This window comes from Euleptes europaea, chromosome 7, assembly GCF_029931775.1.
Source record: "Euleptes europaea isolate rEulEur1 chromosome 7, rEulEur1.hap1, whole genome shotgun sequence".
NCBI classification, from domain to species: Eukaryota; Metazoa; Chordata; class Lepidosauria; order Squamata; family Sphaerodactylidae; genus Euleptes; species Euleptes europaea.
Genome location: NC_079318.1, coordinates 88,843,371 through 88,862,511, shown reverse-complemented (window position 1 = coordinate 88,862,511; position 19,141 = coordinate 88,843,371). Strand labels below are relative to the sequence as shown.

Sequence of the window (19,141 nt, the reverse complement as noted above, 5' to 3'; positions counted from 1 at the left end):
TGACGTCACCCAATGGGTCAAGAATGACCTGGTGCTTGCACAAGGGACTACCTTTACCTTTTTTACCTGATGTTATTCTTAGCAGAGATCCTTATAACATTTTAATCATGTTTTGCCTGGCTTGCATTTGCTTTTCAACAAAAGGCTATATATTGAGAAAGAGTCACACTTTCTTCCTTCAAGCGTCCGTTTTTAGGATAGACGTCAAGTAGCCCTTTACTTGAAAATATTCAAGAAGTGATAATGCTGTGATGACCATGAAGGGAAACCTGTAATTACTGATCTTGTGAGGGAAGCCCGGAGAAGTGCCCAACGATGCCGTCGACACACATTTTGAAAAACCAAAGCATTCATTTTGACATCTTTGATTGCTTTTCGGAGCGACAGAAAATCTCATGTAGATGCTCAGAAAGGAAATGATCATATGCACTTTTGCAAAGAGATGAGGTAATGAAAGAGCAGGAATGGCTAAGGACCGAGGAGGGAATATTTCACATCAGATGACCCCATTGGTCATCACTAACGGTAATGGTCATCGCTAAGAAGAACATTTTTAATTATGTTAATTTGTATCTTAATGTCCCTGCGAGAGCCATTTTGAAGGCCTGTTGTCTGCCTGAAAGGCAGTATACAACTACCTTTGTTTTTAAAAAGAGATGACATATTGAGATCATGGTTAATACTGGTTTGATATTGTTTTCTTGTGGGATGAAGAAAAAGGAGGAAAAGGGGGATGAGGAGGGTTGGTTTTTATATGCCGACTTTCTCTACCACTTAAGGGAGAATCAAACCGGCTTACAATCACCCCTTCCCTTCACCTCCCCACAGCAGACACACTGTGAGGTAGGTGGGGCTGAGAGAGCTGTGACTAGCCCAAGGTCAGCCAGCAGGCTACATGTGGAGGAGTGGGGAAACCAACCCAGTTCACCAGATTAGCGTCCGCCGCTCATGTGGAGGAGTGGTGAATCAAACCCGGTTCTCCAGATCAGAGTCCACTGCTCCAAAGCACCACTCTTCAGTACACCATGCTGTAAGGTGGAGCAGAGGCTGGCCACACACGGGTTCTGAACTAAACAAGGTCGAGGATTCATTTGTATAAGATCTACAACCGAATGTTTGAAACATACTATTGAACTCTAAATTCCATTCGCCCAGTGTTGAAATCTATCTCCTGGAGATACTTCGCACCCTTCTGGTTGTTCCTTCACCTAAGGTAGCCTGTCTTTTTTTCCCGTCAAATCACAGCTGACTTATTGTGATCCCTGGTGGGGTTTTCAAGGCAAGAGACGTTTGGAGGCGGTTTGCCATTGCCTGCCTCCACATCATGCCCCTGGTATTCCTTGGAGGTCTCCCATCTAAACAGTTGCCCGGGTCAAGGCTGAGAGTTTGTGGCTGGCCCAAGGACACCCAGCAAGTTTCCATGACTATTGAGGAATGACAGAACTTTAATATTGACAATGAAGAAACTGAAATTGTCCAAGATTTCCTATTCCTTGGACTCTGATCTGGAGAACCGGGTTTGAGTGGTGGGCGCTAATCTGGTGAACTGAATTTGTTTCCCCACTCCTCCACATGAAGCCAGCTGGATGACCTTGGGCTAGTCACAGCTCTCTCAGCCCCACCTACCTCTCAGGGTGCTGTGGGGAGGGGAAAGGAAGGTGATTGTAAGCCTGTTTGATTCTCCCTTAAGTGGTAGAAAAAGTCAGCATATAAAAACCATCTCTTGCCTTGGAAACCCGGTGGATGGGGGTCCCCATGAGTCGGTTGTGACTCGACAGCACATTTTTCAATCAAAGAAACACAGCAAAGTGACTCATTGGGAGATCAGTCAAAAAAAGCAGGAAGATCTACACCAGCCCTGCCCTGGGGAAAACCCTCCACTCACCAGCCGAGCTGTAGACGGGCCTGAAGTAGCTGCTGAATTGGAAAAAACCTTCCAGTTTTCCTGCTCGGCGAGCTCAGGATAAGCAACTGTCCCTGGGCAAAGACCCTCCCGGTCCTGCCAGCACGGGTGCGGGAGGGACCCCGGGCAGGTCAGCTCATCGGCTCGGGATTCTAGTGGCCTGCCTGAAGCTTGGCGACCCAGAAGAGACACCGAGGCCTGAGGAGACGGATTAACCCAAGCTAAATCCAGCCATCCGGTTCGGAGGATTTACTGCCCGTATCAAGCCGCGGTCTTAGCTTGTCGTCTGGTAGGGAGGAGGGAGACAGGAGAATCCTTTATTCCTAGCAGAATGCTACTCGGGATAATGCAGGTTTCCACCCCCTCCCCAGAGCCAATTCCTGTGTTTTATTTATTTATTTCGTTGCATTTCTTCCCCCGCCCCTCCCCAGCCAAAGGCCTGGCTCAGCAAATCTCTGGACCACTGCCTCTGGGCCACCTCCATCCACACGAAGCAGGCGGTTCAAACTAAGAATGTGTTTTATTATTGTTGTTGTTGTTGACAGTTTCAGTCACCTTTATTGCCATGATAATAGTAATAATATTGACAGGGATACATAAAACGCCATGCTTGCTCAAAAGAGTCACACGTACGACAGTAGAGCCAAAACTTAACCATCAGTTTAAAACTCTTCCGTTTTAAATGCTGTAATAATACATTCTCCCAAACGACAAATGAGAACCAGGACCTATCGCACAGCACAGCTAATACCGATACCCTTTTATGTATTATTTCCCAGTGTCTGTAGATTGCCTCTGTTGGTTTTATTTTTTATTTATTCCTTTAAAAAGGTAAAGGTCCCCTGTGCAAGCACCAGGTCATTCCTGACCCATGGGGTGACGTCACATCCCGACGTTTCCTAGGCAGACTGTTTACGGGGTGGTTTGCCAGTGCCTTCCCTAGTGATCTACACTTCACCCCCAGCAAGCTGGGTCCTCATTTTACCGACCTCGGAAGGATGGAAGGCTGAGTCGACCTTGAGCCGGCTACCTGAAACTGACTTCTGCCAGGATCGAACTCAGGTCGTGAGCAGAGCTTTTGACTGCAGTACTGCAGCTTAACACTCTGCACCACGGGGCTCCTCATTTATTCCCTTACCCTCTTATTTTTATTTTTAATAACAATCGCCAGAAACTCTGCCACCGGTTCAGAAACAGCAGGAATCCTATCCGCTAATCAAAATTTGGTACCATCATATGCTAAATCTTTTAAGGACATAAGGTGAGGGTTAATTCGTTCTAGACGTTGTTTATAGTGCAAGGGACAATATAGGAGAATATGTTCTACTGATTCTGGTTCTTTCAACTGACAGCTACATAGTCTTTTGTTCCTAGGAATACCCCTATATCTACCAGAAACTATGGCTGATAGAAATTTATTTAATCTGGCCAACATAAAGGCTCTGCGCTGGGAGGGATGGACTAAATTAGAGAAATATTCGGCCATTGTTCTCTTAGGAGGAGAAAGGCCAAAGAAGGTGAAGAAGGAGGAGGAGGAAGAGGCCGAGGACGAGGAGGAGGACGAGAGTTGGTTTTTTATATGCCGACTTTCTCTACCACTTAAGGGAGAATCAAACTGGCTTACAATCACCTTCCCTTCCCCACAGCAGACACCCTGTGAGGTAGGTGGGGCTGAGAGATCTCTAAGAAAGTGGTGACTCACCCAAGGTCACCCAGCTGGCTTCATGTGTAGGAGTGGGGAAACCAACCCGATTCACCAGATTAGCATCCGCTGCTCATATGGAGGAGTTGGGAATCGAACCTGGTTCCCAAGATGAGAGTCCATTGGCGAAAAGGTTTTCATTGGCTAAAAGGTTTATCGACTGCCTTTCTTCGCAGACAGAAAACTCACTCGGGCCTCCTGAGGACTTCTTGCACTAGGGGTGGCCTGGTGAGGGTAGTGGCGAGCCCGTAGCCCGTTGGGGGAGACCCCTCAACCCCACCACTCCCTAGAGCCAGCCCTGAAATTTCCCCCTGTAATCTCCAGCATCTCACAGATGAAAGCAGAAACAGTCTTACAACACCCAAGCCCAGGATAACTTCCCAGGGGAAAGAATTATGTGGCACCCCCTTCCTCTGAAGGAGTGACCGAAGGATTCACTGCAGTTCCAGAGATATGGAAGAAGAATGTGCAACCCCCTCCCCGGCAGATGCAGCGGGCATCCTCCTTTGTGGATGAGTGCTTTGGGCTCATAGGACCCTTAATTACCAGCTTTGTTTCTTTCTCAAGGCACACACAGTTCCCCTGCGCGAGGTTTTGGGAGTGACTGCCCCAGCGGCTCAGATAGGGTTGCCAACCTCCAGGTACTAGCTGGAGATCTGCTATTACAACTGATCTCCAGCCGATAGAGATCAGTTCCCCATGAGAAAATGACCGCCTCGGCAATTGGGCTCTATGGCATTGAAGTCCCTCCCCTCCCCAAACCCCACCCTCCTCAGGCTCTGCCCAAAAAAACCTCCCGCTGGTGGCAAAGAGGGACCTGGCAACCCTAGGCTCAGAGGGCCCACCCTTCCCACGTATTCTCCAAGACGTTTCCATGCAGCCTAACCACTCTAAAGAGGCAGGCAGCCCATGCCGGGGAGCTTTAAAAGCACTCGATGCTAATCTTCCTAGCCTGAGTCCTCTGCTGGCAGCCTTACAATCCCATTATCTCTGGCCATAAAAAGAGAACAGATAGAAAGCTCTTCGGGACAGGGAGCTCTGCTCCGTCCTCCTCCCTCATTGGCTAAAGTAATAGTCTCATCCATTTTAATTTGCCTCCATGGACCTCGGCGGGGTGTGGCCCTGGGCGTTTCCATTTCTGCCAGTGAGACAGGGAGGGTTAAGCCCGGTATATATAAATCGGGGGGGGGGGTTACAGCCTGTAGTTAAATTGGAGCTAAATAGGAATTTCTCTCTCTTGCTCTCTTTCTACAAAATAAAGAACAAAGACAGGTGATAACATGCAAAGGTGGAGGCAGAGGGTTGCCAGGTCCCTCTTCACCATCGGCAGCAGGTTTTGGGGGTGGAGCCTGGGGAGGGCGGGGTTTGGGGAGGGGCTTCAATGCCAGAGTCCAGTGGCCGCAGCGGCCATTTTCTCCCGGTGAACTGATCTCTGTCGGCTGGAGATCTCCCGCTATTACAACTGATCTCCAGGCGAGAAACCAGTTTCCCTGGAGAAAATGGCTGCTTCGGCAATTGGACTCGGTGGCATTGAAGTCCCTCCCCTCTCCACATCCCGCCCTCCTCGGACTCCATCATCAAAATCTCCAGGTATTTCCCAGTCCGGAGATGGCAACCCGACTTGAGAGGGTTCCCCACTGGCCCGCCACTACTTCTCCCTGGCACCCACAGAGCTTTTCAGAAAGTGGGCAGCGCCATTGTAAGGCAGGACTTGTTGTTGGCTGCCCTAAATCAAATTACACTGTTTTCCCACAACTGCAATAACAGCCATAGCCACTGAAGACCAGGAGGACTGGTCAACATCCAGGATTTCCTTAGTCAGTGTGTGGTTCTCCTCCCCCTTCAGGTAGGGTTCCCAGCTCTGGGTTACAAAATTCCTGGAGATTTTGGAGGTGGAGCCCGGGAAGGGCGGGCTTTGGGGAAGGAAGGGACCTCGGTGAGGTACAATGGCATAGAGTCCACCTTCCAAAGCAGCCATTTTCTCTAGGGGAACTGATCTCTGTAACCTGGAGACCAGCTGTAATTCTGGAAGATCTTCATCCACCACCTGGAGACTAGCAACCCTGCCTTTCAGGTTGCCATAAGCTTCCCTTGCAAAGCAGAGAGAGGGCTTTGTTGTAGCCTTAAGAGTGCAGGCAGCTGGGCTGTTGAGTGAAGGAAGATAAGTATTCAGGAGGAGGAGGAGCCCACCCTTACTTTCTCCAGGTTTGCTGACCTCCAGTGGTTGAACCATGCCTCCAACCAAAGAACAGATAATACCAACCATGACAGACCAATGCCCAGACTCCGAATAAGGCACCTCCATGCATTCAGAATGCTTTCCATGAGATTTTTTTTTTGCAAAGAGAGGATGGAGGTATTGTGTTATTGCTCCGCCTCCCACGGCAGCCATTCTTGGCTTTGGCTCCACTTCCCATGGCAGCCCTGTTGGGGCGTCCTCACCACTCCCCTCCAAAGGAATCCACAGTCAGAAAAAGGTTATTGACCCCTGGTCTAAAAGGATGTATATCTTTAGGAGGGCCCAACACCGCTTTGGGGGACAAACCCATAAAGGGGCCATGGACAGGCAAAATGTGGGCCACGGTGCCACCAATTATTTGTTTCCTAGCAACTATCACAAAAGGCTGATAGATCGTGACGGGTAGCCGTGTTAGTCTGTCACGGGCAGTAGAAAAGAGCAAGAGTCCAGTAGCACTTTGAAGACTAGCAAAATGTCTGGCAGGGAATGAGCTTTCGTGAGCCACAGCTCACTTCTTCAGTGCCATGGAGTCCACCTTCCAAAGCAGCCATTGATCTCTGTACCCTGGAGATCAGGTGTTGGTCACCTTGCCTGGAAACCATCATAAGCGTGTGATAGTGCCTTGGAAGCATCACAAGGGGGTGTTAGTACTGTCTAACACGAAGGCCACAGGGCTATCATATATGGTTACCAATCTCCAGGCGGGGCCTGGAGGTTCTCCCAGAATCCCAACTGATCTCCAAATGATAAAAATCAGTTCCCAGAGAAGACACGGCAGCTTTGGAGGGCAGACTCTATGGCATCACACCCCCACAACTCCCCCCACCACAACAGGCAACACCCCCAAATTTTCCACAAATTCGAAAGCCAGAGCTGGCAACCCTACATCATATCTGGGTTGCCTAGCAACCACTACAAGAGGGCCACGGGAACACTTCCGTGTTGCCGAGCAACCACGGCAAGAGGGCGACTGTGCCACCGTACAGCCCCGCAGCCACTCCCATAGGCCAACAGCCTGTGTTGCCTAGCAACGTCCACCAGACATCCCGAGGCCTAGCGCCAAACCCACCCACCCCCCAGCAAAACAGCTGCCGCCATAGTCTTAATCCTGAAGAGAGTTTTATTGGCTCCAAGCACGGCGTGTCTGGGTGGCTTCTGTCACGAAATTTCATTTAATTTTTGGTCTGCTGGTCTGAAAACAATCTGTCAAATAAAGGACACTAGGCAGGCAGGCAAAACACCCCCAGAGCTGGTCAGAATCCCGCCGTGGAGGTCCCCGGCCCCTCCCCGTGAGCTATTCGTAGCGCTGCTTGCGTCTCTTGGCCGCGGATCGAAGCACGGCAGCCGCTACGCCCATCATGCCAATCGTCCCCACGGCGATGGCGTCAGTGACCTGCAAGAAAGGGAGGCAAAGGCATGAGGCAGGGTTGCCAACTCCAGGCTGGGACATCCCTGCAGATTTGGAGGTGGTGCGAGGAGCGGGGGGAGTTTAGGGAGGGGAGGGAGCTCGGCGGGGATGTGATGTCATAGCGGCCGCTCTCCAAAGCGGCCGTTTCCTTCAGGAGAACTGTCCTGAGCCCTGCTTTGGCAGGGGTGGGCAGGATATGAATATGATCAATCAATCAATCTTTGTAGCCTGGAGATCTGTTGTAACTCAGGGCGATCTCCAGGACCCGACTGGAGGTTGGCAACCCAAGGGACTTTTATATGATAGACATGATACCAGGGTTTTCTAAGAGATGAAAGTGGTGCCCTGGCCTACACACTTAACACTCTCCTCTAGAGTTGCTAGGCAGTGCCTGGCAACTGGTGGGAGGGTTGTGGGGGGCAGCATTGCAGGACAAATTTTTTTTTAATGCAGCCTTGTGTATTTACTGGAAAGTCTTATGGGAATGACAAAGAGTAGCTCTAGGGATTGCTGAAAACTCTATGGTAAAACCTAGCCTGGAAGTGCTGAACCAAGCCTGGATGGGATGGAAGGTAGCTCTAGGAATTATCAGAACCTCTATGGTTTTGCCATAGAAATTCCAGTGATTCCCAGAGGTACCCCTTGTCACTTCCAGTAAGAACTTTGCGCAAGAACACAAGGCTGCAATTTTTTTTTAATTCTCCCACCACAGCTCCAAGCAGCGGCAGGCAATGGTATCTGGGGGCAGGAGATCCCCCACTCCCCCTCAGGGCTTAGCAGCCCTTCTCTCCTTTGAGGTCAAAAAGGTTTTGTAGGTTTTCTATTGCATTAAAAACCTGCAGAACCTGATTAAGCAGAGTCAATAGTGGAACAAATTAGTGGGTGAGGCACTAATGGCTGCTCTGCCAAAAGGATGCCTTCATCATATCCCTTTCATCTCTCTTTAAAAACTGCTTCAAAAATACAAGTATTTATCCCTCCCCCTTTTATGATATCCTGCCCCCACCTGGTCGCTCATTGCAACTCCATATCGTAAGTCCATTACAAAATGTTCACAGTTATGGGTAGTCAGGTTATAGGGCATCTCCCTGCCCACCAATTCCTCTGCCCTCTGAAGGATCTTGGCAAGGGGCACCAACGGAAGCGTGCTGTCGTGCTTGTTGTTCACTCGGTATGGGTCCTTCCGTACCACGACTTCCAGCCAGTCTTTCTTCACGTACGCTCTGTCAGACAGCACTGCCAAAACGCTGGCAGCACCGTTAGCGAGACGGTCACCTTGTCGGGAAGAAGAAAGAAACAGAGGGGGGGGGCTTAACAGCTGCTAACAGGACCATATGGACAAGTTAAGGCCAGGAAATGTGATAATGTGGGGGACACGCAACCTCCTCCCCACCACGGACCACTCCCTCTGCCGAAAGGACTTATTTTTTACTCCTCTGGCTTTCACTTTGCCTTACAAGGGCTGCCCAACAACCATTAAGACCCCAATTTAGAACATATTTATTGCTTCAAGTGCCTTAGACTTAGCTGAACTGGACCAAGTGCATTGAAGCGCACCATATGGCTATTCCCAGAATTGTCAATAGGTGGCGCCCTATCATAGAGAATTTCTGATTAAAAGGACAGGGAGAAAGAAGCAGAAACTATTGCTATGCTTCTACTATTGCTATGCTTCTTTGCCAATCAGATTTACCCTACATTTGGATCATAGAAGTTATACACAGAGGACGTAAACATTAATGGATACTGGAAGAGACCACAGAGCCAAGACCAAACCTAACATTTGCAGTGGGGAGCATTGGTAGGCCTGCTGCTATACTTGAAGGAACTGCTTGAAGGAAACACTCTTTTCATCCTGACACAATCCCTAATCCTTCAGTATATCTGCAGGGGAGTGGATTAAGGATTGCGGAAGCATGACTGCAGAACGCTCAAACTGGAGGAAGCGCTGTGGACAGCAGAAGGTGTAATAATAGGGTTGCCAACCTCCAGGTGGTACCTAGGGCGGGAATCGCGCGCGACACAATCACGTCACTTCCGGGTTTATCCCAGGAAGCACCGCATCGCCACGGCCGCTTTAGCACTCAAACCTGGGGGTTTGAGTGCTAAAGTGCCTGAGGTGAAGCTGCACTTAACGGGATAAATCCAGAAGTGGCATAATAGCATCGCGCACAGCTGCACATGATCACCGCAGCCTTGCCTCCTAAAAACGCCCTCCGATGGAGAGAACATAGGAACATAAGAAAAGCCCTGCTGGATCAGACCGAGGCCCATCAAGTCCAGCAGTCTGTTCACACAGTGGCTGACCAGGTGCCTTTAGAAAGCCCACAAACGGGACGACTGCAGCAGCACCATCCTGCCTGTGTTCCACAGCACCTAATATATTCGGCATGCTCCTCTGATCCTGGAGAGAATAGGTATGCATCATGACTAGCATCCATTTTAACTAGTAGCCATGAATACCCCTCTCCTCCATGAACATATCCACTCCCCTCTTAAAGCCTTCCAAATTGGTAGCCATCACCACATCCTGGGGCAGGGAGTTCCACAATTTAACTATGTGTTGCGTGAAGGGGGGGGACCTGGCAACCCAACCTGGAAAAAAATGCTTTGGAGTGTGGACTCTATGGCTTTATACCCTTCTGAGGTCCCTCCCCTCCCCAAACTCCCAACCTCCCCAGGCTCCACCCCCAAAATCTTCACAGATATCCCAACCCAGAGCTAGAAACCCTATATAATGACAGCCTTTCCTCCATCACTTTGGCCCAGAGACCCATAAAATCCCAGTACAAGGCCTACTGGCTTTCATGGGAACTTACATTCAGGGGCCAGGTGAACTACCTTTCCATCTCCAACATAGATGGCCCAGTGCTGATAGCAAGAGCGGAAAATCTCTATGAGGTCCCCGGGTTTTATTTCATCCTGTGAGAAACAAATGGATGGTTTATTAGGGCGTGACACAGCTGGTCCTTATTGGGTTGGATCCTGGGGATTTCTTCCACTAACAGTGGCAATTTCCCCCAGAACACAGAAATTGCCCTGGCACAAAAGGATCACCTTTTCACCCTGGAAGGCGCTGCCAATAATAAGAGAAAGCACTGCCATTAGCAGAACAAACATGCTCTTTGCACCGGGAGAGACAACACTTTATTATTATTTATTATATTTCAGGGGTCCCTGGCATTTTGAACCTGCAGGCCCCTTTTGGAATTCTGTCACAGGATGGCGGGCATAACCACAAAACGGCTGCCGCAGGAGAAAGGTGTAGGCAGGCACCACATTGAAGTTTAGGGTTGCCAACCTCCAGATACTAGCTGGAGATCTCCTACTATTACAACTGATCTCCAGCCGATATAGTTCCCCTGGAGAAAATGGCCACTTGGGCAACTGGACTCCATGGCATTGAAGTCCCTCCCCACTTCAAACCGAGCCTTCCTCAGGCTCCGCCCCAAAAACCTCCCACCGGTGGCAAAGAGGGACCTGGCAACCCTAGCGCCAATAAAGGTAAGCGGGCACCACATTGGGGGTGCCGGTTATATTTGTTTTAATCCCATCCTTTCTCCAAAGAGCTCAGGGCCTGTCCCTTCCCCCTGTTTGTATTCAAACCCCCACCCTAATGGTAAATTAGGCTGAGAGACAGTTCCTGGCTCAAGATCATCCACTAAGTTTTGCAGATGAGTGGAGCTCTGAGCCCCAAAACGCTAAGTAAAACACCAGTATGGCTCGGCACCACCATGGACCCACGGCGCCTTTTCAGCAGTCTACGTCTTGGATCTACCCCTCTGCTCATGATTGATTCAGCGAAACCACAGAGAATTCAGTCGATCCCTCAGCCCTTGTGCAGAACTACAATTCCACACCCTTTTACATTTTGCAGATGAAAGTGTGTGGCAAGGGGGGTACGTCTGTAACTTTACTCCACTTCAGCGGTTGCTCGAGGGCAGTCTGTGGCAGAGACAGACTGCTTCCCCTCGCAGGTCATTTTGCTACAATCCTCTGCAGAACTCAAGGAGCGTGCTCAGTCCCACGAAGCCGGACATTGACAAATGGTTGTTTCTCTTTACGCATGCAGAGTTTTGCCTGGACTTTCTTGTTTCTTTGGTTAACAAATATTTCATAGTTAAGCACAGAAGTTTCCATTGTTGTGATGCTCTCTCGCTCTCTCCCCCGCATTTTCAGAGACCTGTTTTATCTCAAATTTGAAAACACGGGCAAAAGGCAGGGGGTGAGCGAGGCGACCTCTGACTGTCAGAAACGGCATGCGTAATCAACACAAAGACCCGAAGTCGTCGGAGGGGTGACGGCAAGTGAAACAGCCATGCATAAAAGTCCAATGTCTCTTGCCATGAAAACTCGACGGGGTAGCTATGAGTTAGCTGCAATTTGATAGCAACTTACACACACATAAAGTCCAAATAAAAAATACCCAATGCACAACTCGATCATTTACCTTAATTCTAAGTGTACTATGAAACGCGCACCTGTTCGTTCATGTCAACTCCATATCGCAGCTCCAAAACTAACTGTTCGCTGTTCTGGGGCGTCAAGTCATACGGCATCTCCTTGTCCACTAGCTCCTCGGCCTGCCAGAGGATCTTGGCAAGGGGGAGAGGCGGGTGTGTCTCGTCATATTTATTGTTCACACGGTACTGGTCCTTCCGTACCACATCCTCCAGCCAATCCTTTTTGACGAAAGATCTGTTGGATGTGAATGCCAGGGGAATGCCATCTGCCAGGTGGTCGCCTTGGAAGCAGAGAGAAACCAAGAGAGAAGCTGACATGGCGGCATCGACACGGCTCACGGGAACATGAACAATTTTAGCCCCCTAGATCTACAATGAAATTTGGTGATGGAGGAGACTGTCAAAAAGACAAATAAGTGGGTTCTAGATCACATCATGCCTGAACTCTCCCTGGAAGTTAAAATGACCAAACTGAGGCTATCGTACTTGGGTCACATTATGAGAAGACAAGAGTCACTGGAAAAGACAATAATGCTAGGAAAAGTTGAAGGCAGCAGGAAAAGAGGAAGACTGACTCAATAAAGGAAGCCATGGCCCTCAGTCTGCAAGACCTGAGCAAGGCTGTTAAAGTAGGGTTGCCAGGTCCAGGATGGGAAATAACTGGAGGTTTCGGGGGCAGAGCCTGAGGAGGGTGGGGTTTGGGGAGGGGAGGGACTTCAATGCCATAGAGTCCAATTGCCAAAGAGGCCATTTTCTCCAGGTGAACTGATCTCTATCGGCTGGAGATTAGTGGTAATAGCAGGAGATCTTCTGCTATTACCTGGAGGTTGGCAACTCTAGTTAGGAAGTCATCTGGAATCACATGGTTTCACAGTCATGCAACAGGAAGGGGAGGAGCCCACATCTCTGAACTTGCCTGTGCCAAAAAGGAATCCTAGGCTTACCAAGTGCTGTGGCTCCATCAGCGGGACCTTTTCTGGCGCAATGCACCTGCGCACCTGGTGCAATGCACCTGTGCGTCCCGCGTGACGCGCCTGTCACTTCTGGGTTTACTCAAAAGTGATGCGGACGCTCTATCAATCTCTGCCGAAATCTTCCGCGAAGGTTGCTAGAGCGTCCGTGTCGCTTCTGGGTAAACCTGGAAGTGACGTGGGCACGTCGCGAGGGCACACATACCCGAGTTGCCCGCCAGCCCTCAGCTGGTCGGCAGTCAGCCTGGTGGATTGGCGGGATTTTAACCGCCACCACCGGGCGCTTAGCAACCCAAAAGAATCCCCTCTACTGCTGAGTGCCCTTGACTCCCCATTGTGCTGTTCCTCTCAGCCTCTGTTGTATGGAGAAGGGAATTCTAAGGATTCCAACTCCAGGTTGGGAAATTTCTTGGAGTCTAGGAAGGGTGAGGTTTGGGGAAGGGAGGAACCTCAGCCAGGTATAGTAACCATAGAGTCTGACTTTCAAAACTGCCATTTTCTCCAGGGGAACTGATCTCTGTAGTCTTGAAAACGGTTGCAATCCTTGGAGATCTCCAGGCCCCACCTGAAAGCTGGCTAGGTTTGCCAACTCTGAGCTGCAAAATCCCGTGCACATTTACATTAAGCACAGGGCCTTCCAAAAAGCTGCAAGAACGCTGCAGTTTTATAGGGGCTCGTGTCCTAATTGGGGGTGGGGGCTGTGACCCCGCTGAGGATCCAAGCCATGGGACAAAGACCAGTGCTGTAAAGCAGTGGTTCCCAAAGTGGGCAGTACCACCCCCTGGGGGGCGGTGGGATTACCTGGGGGGGCACTAAAAGGCAATGGGGCAGCAGGGGGAGCGCTAGAGGTGGGCCTCATCATCTGTGTTGTTCACTAATTTACAATAGATCAAGCTATGGCACCATGCTGCCAAATTTGGTGGAAACTATCAGCATTTTTTTCCTAGACTTTGAAGAGCTGATACCACTGGATCATTAGTTTTGTTGAATAAATTTCAACTGAATAGTTTTAATTTGATTTTGAATAGATGTGCAATTGATTGTTGCAGTTTTGAAATTTTATTGTTATTATCTTCTTTAGTGAGTCATGCAAAGCCCTATTTTGAATAATGCTTTTTATAGGATAGGGTAGGGGGCGCTGGGGTTGAGTTTGTGGAACCAAGGGGGCAGTGGCCCGAAAAGTTTGGGAACCACTGCTGTAAAGCATCGAACTGCCACTAGTTGGCGCTGACAGTTTGCTTTTCCTCTGCTGAATGGAGCAGCCAAATAAATGGGCAGTAATCAGTAGCTGGGGGAAGGGAAGGCGGATCTCATCCATCTCAGAAGCTAAGCTGGGCCGGTACATGGATGGGAGACCACCAAGGGAGACTCTGCAGAGGAAGGCAATGGCAAACCACCTCTGCTTAATTATTTGCCTCGAAAACCTCTTGCTGGGGTCTCTGTTAAGTCGGCTGCGACTTGACCTCACTTTACACACACAATCGGTAACTGGCAATGTTAAACTGGCGACAAAATGAAACTCCGACTGTGACTCATCAAGGTGTGCTCGCCGGAACTGACGTGAGCCACCAGAAATGTCACTGAACTTACTTTCGGTGGCCAAGTGGACGACCTTCCAGTCCCCCACGTAGATGGCCCAGTGCTGAGAAGCCGATCGGAAGATCTCAATGAGGTCTCCAGGTTTTAATTCATCCTATGAAAAAACAAGAGTAAAGTTTGGTCAAAGCTTGAAGCTATTTTATTTATTTTATTGTACTGAGAAAACTGATATATGCCGGCCTCTCCAGAGACCTGCTCAAGAGCAAAATATCCATCATCAGAACCAGAAAGAAGCATTGGAGAGGAAGTCTTGTTCTTTGCGATCACCCCACAGAGAAGAAGAAGAAGAGTTGGTTTTTATATGCCGACTTTCTCTACCTTTTAAGGAGGAGCAAACCGGCTTTCAGAGGGGCACAACTAGGGTTGCCAGCTCCGTGTTGGGAAATACCTGGAGATTTTGGGGATGGAGTCCGAGGAGGGTGGGGTTTGGGGAGGAGAGGAACTTCAATGGGGTACAATGCCATAGAGTCCAATTGCCAAAGCGGCCATTTTCTCCAGGGGAACTGATCTCTATCAGCTGGAGATAGGTTGTAATAGCGGGAGATTTCCAGCTATTTCCTGGAGGTTTGCAACCCTACAGAGAATACATATTAAATAGGGTGCCCATGGCCCCCTGTCCCACCCTAAAGCCGACCCAATGAAGGATGTTGTCCCCCCATAGCATAAACAAAATTAAAAAGAGCTACCTTGGTTCTTGTAGGTTATCCGGGCTGTGTAACCGTGGTCTTGGTATTACACGGTTACACAGCCCGGATAACCTACAAGAACCAATGAACTCTGACCGTGAAAGCCTTCAACAATACCTAGAGCTACCCTTCGTCACTTCTGGGTTTCTCTTTAGACTAGAACCAGCCTTGAATCTATCCATAGTCCTCCAGGTTCTGCCCTGTCCTTCTTGATCCCTCCAATCTGCAGCTTCCAGCCCCACAGATTCTGCCCTAGAGCTGCCTGCCGTGGGGCCACTCCTCAATCCCTAAAGATTCCTGGATTGCCACAGCCAGACCCTGAGAAGATTCCTGTGCCTTTAAGAGTTGCAGGCTATTAAGAATTTCAGCTGTCCCTCCATGGCTCAGCTGAGATGAAAGGCAGCATCTAGCAAGAATTCTACCCTCTGTCAGCTCTTAAAAGGCACAGCAGCCTTCTCAAGGTCGGGACCCAGAAACACAACTTCGAATCCTGTACAATACCCAGCTTTGCCTTTTCAGCTGTAGCAGAGCTCCCTCTGCTGCCATTTCCATATTCTGCAGCAGAATAGAGGGAAGGAAAAAAAATCTAAATATATGTAAAACAAAATCAGCTTCTTACCCCCCCCTTTTAATGTATTCCCCCACTCTTCTTCTAAGAAGGTCAGGGAAATGTATTTGTCCCCCCCCTCCTGTTTTAGCTTCACAACTACCCTATGAGGTAGATTTAACTGATAGTCACACTAGCTGAGAGCCAGCGTGGTGTAGTGGTTAAGCACGGTGGGTTTTGGAGCAGTGGACTCTGATCTGGTGAACCGGATTGGTTTTCCCACTCCTTCAATGAGCGGCGGACACTAACCTGGTGAAGCAGGTTGGTTTCCCCACTCCTACTCATGAAGCCAGCTGGGAGGCCTTGGGCTACTCACAGCTCTCTTAGAGCTCTCTCAGCCTTGGTTTAAATTTTTACTTAACCATGAAACTAAGAAGAAGAGTTGGTTTTTATATGCCGACTTTCTCTACCACTTAAGGAAGAATCAAACCAGCTTACAATCACCTTCCCTTCCCCTCCCCACAATAGACACCCTGTGAGCTAGGTGGTGCTGAGAAAACTCTAAGAGAGCTGTGACTAGCTCAAGGTCACCCAGCTGGCTTCGTGTGGAGGAGTGGGGAAACAAATCCAGTTCACCAGATTAGCCTCCGCCGCTCATGTGGAGGAATGGGGAATCAAACCCAGTTCTCCAGATCAGACTCCACCGCTCCAAACCATCACTCTTAACGACTACACCAAGCTGGCAGCCCAATACTCCCTATTGTTGTTTTATTCTGCACCATCATAAGAACATAAGAAAGGCCCTGCTGGACCAGACCAAGGCCCATCAAGTCCAGCAGTCTGTTCACACAGTGGCCAACCAGGGGCCTCTAGGAAGCCACAAACAAGACGACTGCAGCAGCACCATCCTGCCCATGTTCCACAGCACCTAATATAATAGGCATGCTCCTCTGATACTAGAGAGAATAGGTATGCAGCATGACTAGTATCCATCCAAGACCTTTCGGATTTTACACACATTGGTGGATGCCACAGCACCCCGTGGTGTCATTTTGGGGAATTGGTCTTTTCCTCCAGCTGCCGACAGCTCTCCAAAGACATCCCTGCTCTAAAATTGTTTGACCTGGAGATACCACAGACCAAACCCAGAACCATCTGCATGCTAAACAAGCACTCGGCCATTGAGCTATCATCCACCTTCAACAGCAGACCACTTACGCGCTCAGCTGGGTTCTTCACCCTGATAAAAAAGGCAGAGTGGTTCTGCGCCTCCTCGTTCATCTTCTCTCGGATCCGTGTGTTCTTCTCAATGTCGATTTGCTATGGGCATAGCTAGAAGAGAAGATGGCGGGATGAGTACAGTTGCCAGTTCTGGATTGGGAAACACCTGGAGATTGGGGGGTGGAGCCTGAGGAGGGCGGGGTTTGGAGAGGGGAGGGACTTCAATGCCATAGAGTCCAATTGCCAAAGCGGCCATTTTTTCCAGGGCAACTGATCTCTATCGGCTGGAGATCAGTTGTAATGGCAGGAGATCTCCAGCTAGTACCTGGCGGTTATAGCAAAAATAGACCCTTCTGTGTACATAAGAGTTAAATCCCAAAACACAGAGAGATTCACTAAATAGAAAGAACCCAAAAATATATTGGGAATCAAATCACAAATTAACTCCAGTAAATATCTATGCTACAAAATGGTGTAATACAACTTTGTACAGTCAAATATTTTACACAGGTAAGTATACAACAGTTCTTGTACTAATACAATTCTGTTTTTTCAGGAGTAATCTCCTTTGTATTCAACACATGTCAGGTTGAAGAGAAAGACGGCCGTTTCTGTTCTTATGTCTTCATCCGTTCCTCTTCAAAATCATATATTCATCCTTAGAATATCAATCGTGGTCTGTGGCCTACAGATTGGTACGATCTCCTATTAGGTAGATATTAGTCTTACTGCCTAAAGAGGCTAGTTTCATGTGGTATACAGCATGTTGGTTCCAGGCTAGGATACCTCAAGTACCTGGAAATTGGCAACCCTATCAGGTTAAACTCCCCGTTCTACCATGGAAGCTCACTGGCTGATCTTGGGCGAGCCACTCCCTCTCAGCCTAACCTACCTCATGGTATTGTTGTTGTAAGGATGAAATGGAAGAAGAGAGAACTATGTCCTAAGCCACTTTGGATCCCCATTAAAATAAATAAGCAGCAGGTAGACAAATTGCTGACATGCTGCGTTTTCTATGTTCTCAGAGCCTTTTTCAACCAGGAAGGATTTCTTCATATGAGCCTTCATTTGTAGTCCGAATGGGACAGGCCAGACACAGGCTTACTAACTCTGTGACAAGAAGAAGAAGAAGAAGAAGAAGAAGAAGAAGAAGAAGAAGAAGAAGAAGAAGAAGAAGAAGAAGAAGAAGAAGAAGAAGAAGAAGAAGAAGAAGAAGAAGAAGTTGGTTTTTATATGCCGACTTTCTCTACCACTTAAGGGAGACTCAATCCGGCTTACAATTGCCTTCCCTTCCCCTCCCCACAACAGACACCCTGTGAGGTAGGTGAGGCTGAGAGAGTGTGACTAGCCCAAAGTCACCCAGCTGGATTCATGTGGAGGAGTGGGAAAACAAAACCAGCTCACCAGATTAGCCTCCGCCACTCATGTGGAGTGGGGAATCAAACGCGGTTCTCCAGATCAGAGTCCGCCACTCCAAACCACCGCTCTTAACCACCACACCATGCTGGCTCTCAAAGAGAGTAATCAAAGAGAGTAAAATCCTCATAAATTACTCTGAGGGAGAGTAATTGTTCGAGTATGAGCCTGTGGGTAAGGGTATTTCATTTATACCCTGCCTTTCTCCCCCAATAGGAGTGCAAAGCAGCTCACATGGTTCTCCTGCCCATAAGTCTATGTATGTCTCCCTTAACCTCTGCACACCACAGTGTATAGAAATAGGTACAATGTGAGTAATGGAGGCAGAAGAGATGTACCAAACTCCAGAACAATGGCTCAGAATTTGCCAGAGCAATGCCTACCACCACCCCAAAAGAGCTGTCCCTGGTCCTGCAATAGTACAATAGGAGATGGTTTAGTGGTTAAGAGCAGCAGACTCTAATCTGGAGAACCAGGTTTGATTCCCCATTCCTCCACATGAAGCCTGCTGCATGACCTTGGGCCAGTTACAGTTCTCTCTGAACTCTCTCAGCCCCACCTACCTCACAAAGTGTCAGTAGTGGGGAGAGGAAGGGAAGGAGATTGTAAACTGGTTTGAGAATCCTTTTGGCAGAGAAAATCAGGGTATGAAAACCAACTCTTCTTCTTCTTCTTCTTCTACCTCCAAACGTCTCTTGTCTTGAAAACCCTTTGGGGCTGCCATGTCAACTGTGACTTGATGGCACTTTCCACCACCAAATCTCTTCCCTCCTCTTCCCAGTGGCTCTCAGTGAAGCTAGCGTCCATGGGCTAGAGTTCAACACTGGCTAAAAGCGTGAGTCTGGAAGTCTCCAGTTCAAATCTTACCTCAGTCACTCACTCACCAGAGGACTTAGGTGAGCTTCTGTTCTCTTTGAATTGCAAAATTGGGGATAATAACAGAAGATAAGTAGGGTCAGCCCTGGTTAGCACTTGGATGGGAGATA

General features: G+C 48.9%; 1 protein-coding gene across 1 annotated transcript; it reads right to left on the bottom strand.

The window, feature by feature from the left end:
• Positions 1-7,138: 7,138 nt before the first annotated feature.
• Positions 7,139-16,799, bottom strand: LOC130480851 (phospholipase A and acyltransferase 3-like). Its single transcript, XM_056853474.1, has 6 exons — positions 16,737-16,799; positions 14,277-14,379; positions 11,734-11,981; positions 10,072-10,174; positions 8,259-8,527; positions 7,139-7,237 (listed from the first exon to the last, which is right to left on the bottom strand). The coding sequence occupies exons 1-6, from the start codon at positions 16,797-16,799 to the stop codon at positions 7,139-7,141; spliced, it is 885 nt and encodes a 294-aa protein (XP_056709452.1).
• Positions 16,800-19,141: the final 2,342 nt, after the last annotated feature.

What these genes read in the sequence shown, in the direction of transcription:
- LOC130480851 (XM_056853474.1), bottom strand. Translation starts at nt 16,799, where the DNA reads ATGAACGAGGAGGCGCAGAACCACTCTGCCTTTTTTATCAGGGTGAAG. An exon ending in CGTCCACTTGGCCACCGAAA is followed by an intron (nt 11,982 to 14,276) that starts GTAAGTTCAGTG and finishes ACCACCTGGCAG; the next exon opens with ATGGCATTCCCCTGGCATTC. An exon ending in GAGTTGCAATGAGCGACCAG is followed by an intron (nt 7,238 to 8,258) that starts GTGGGGGCAGGA and finishes CCTTTCTTGCAG; the next exon opens with GTCACTGACGCCATCGCCGT.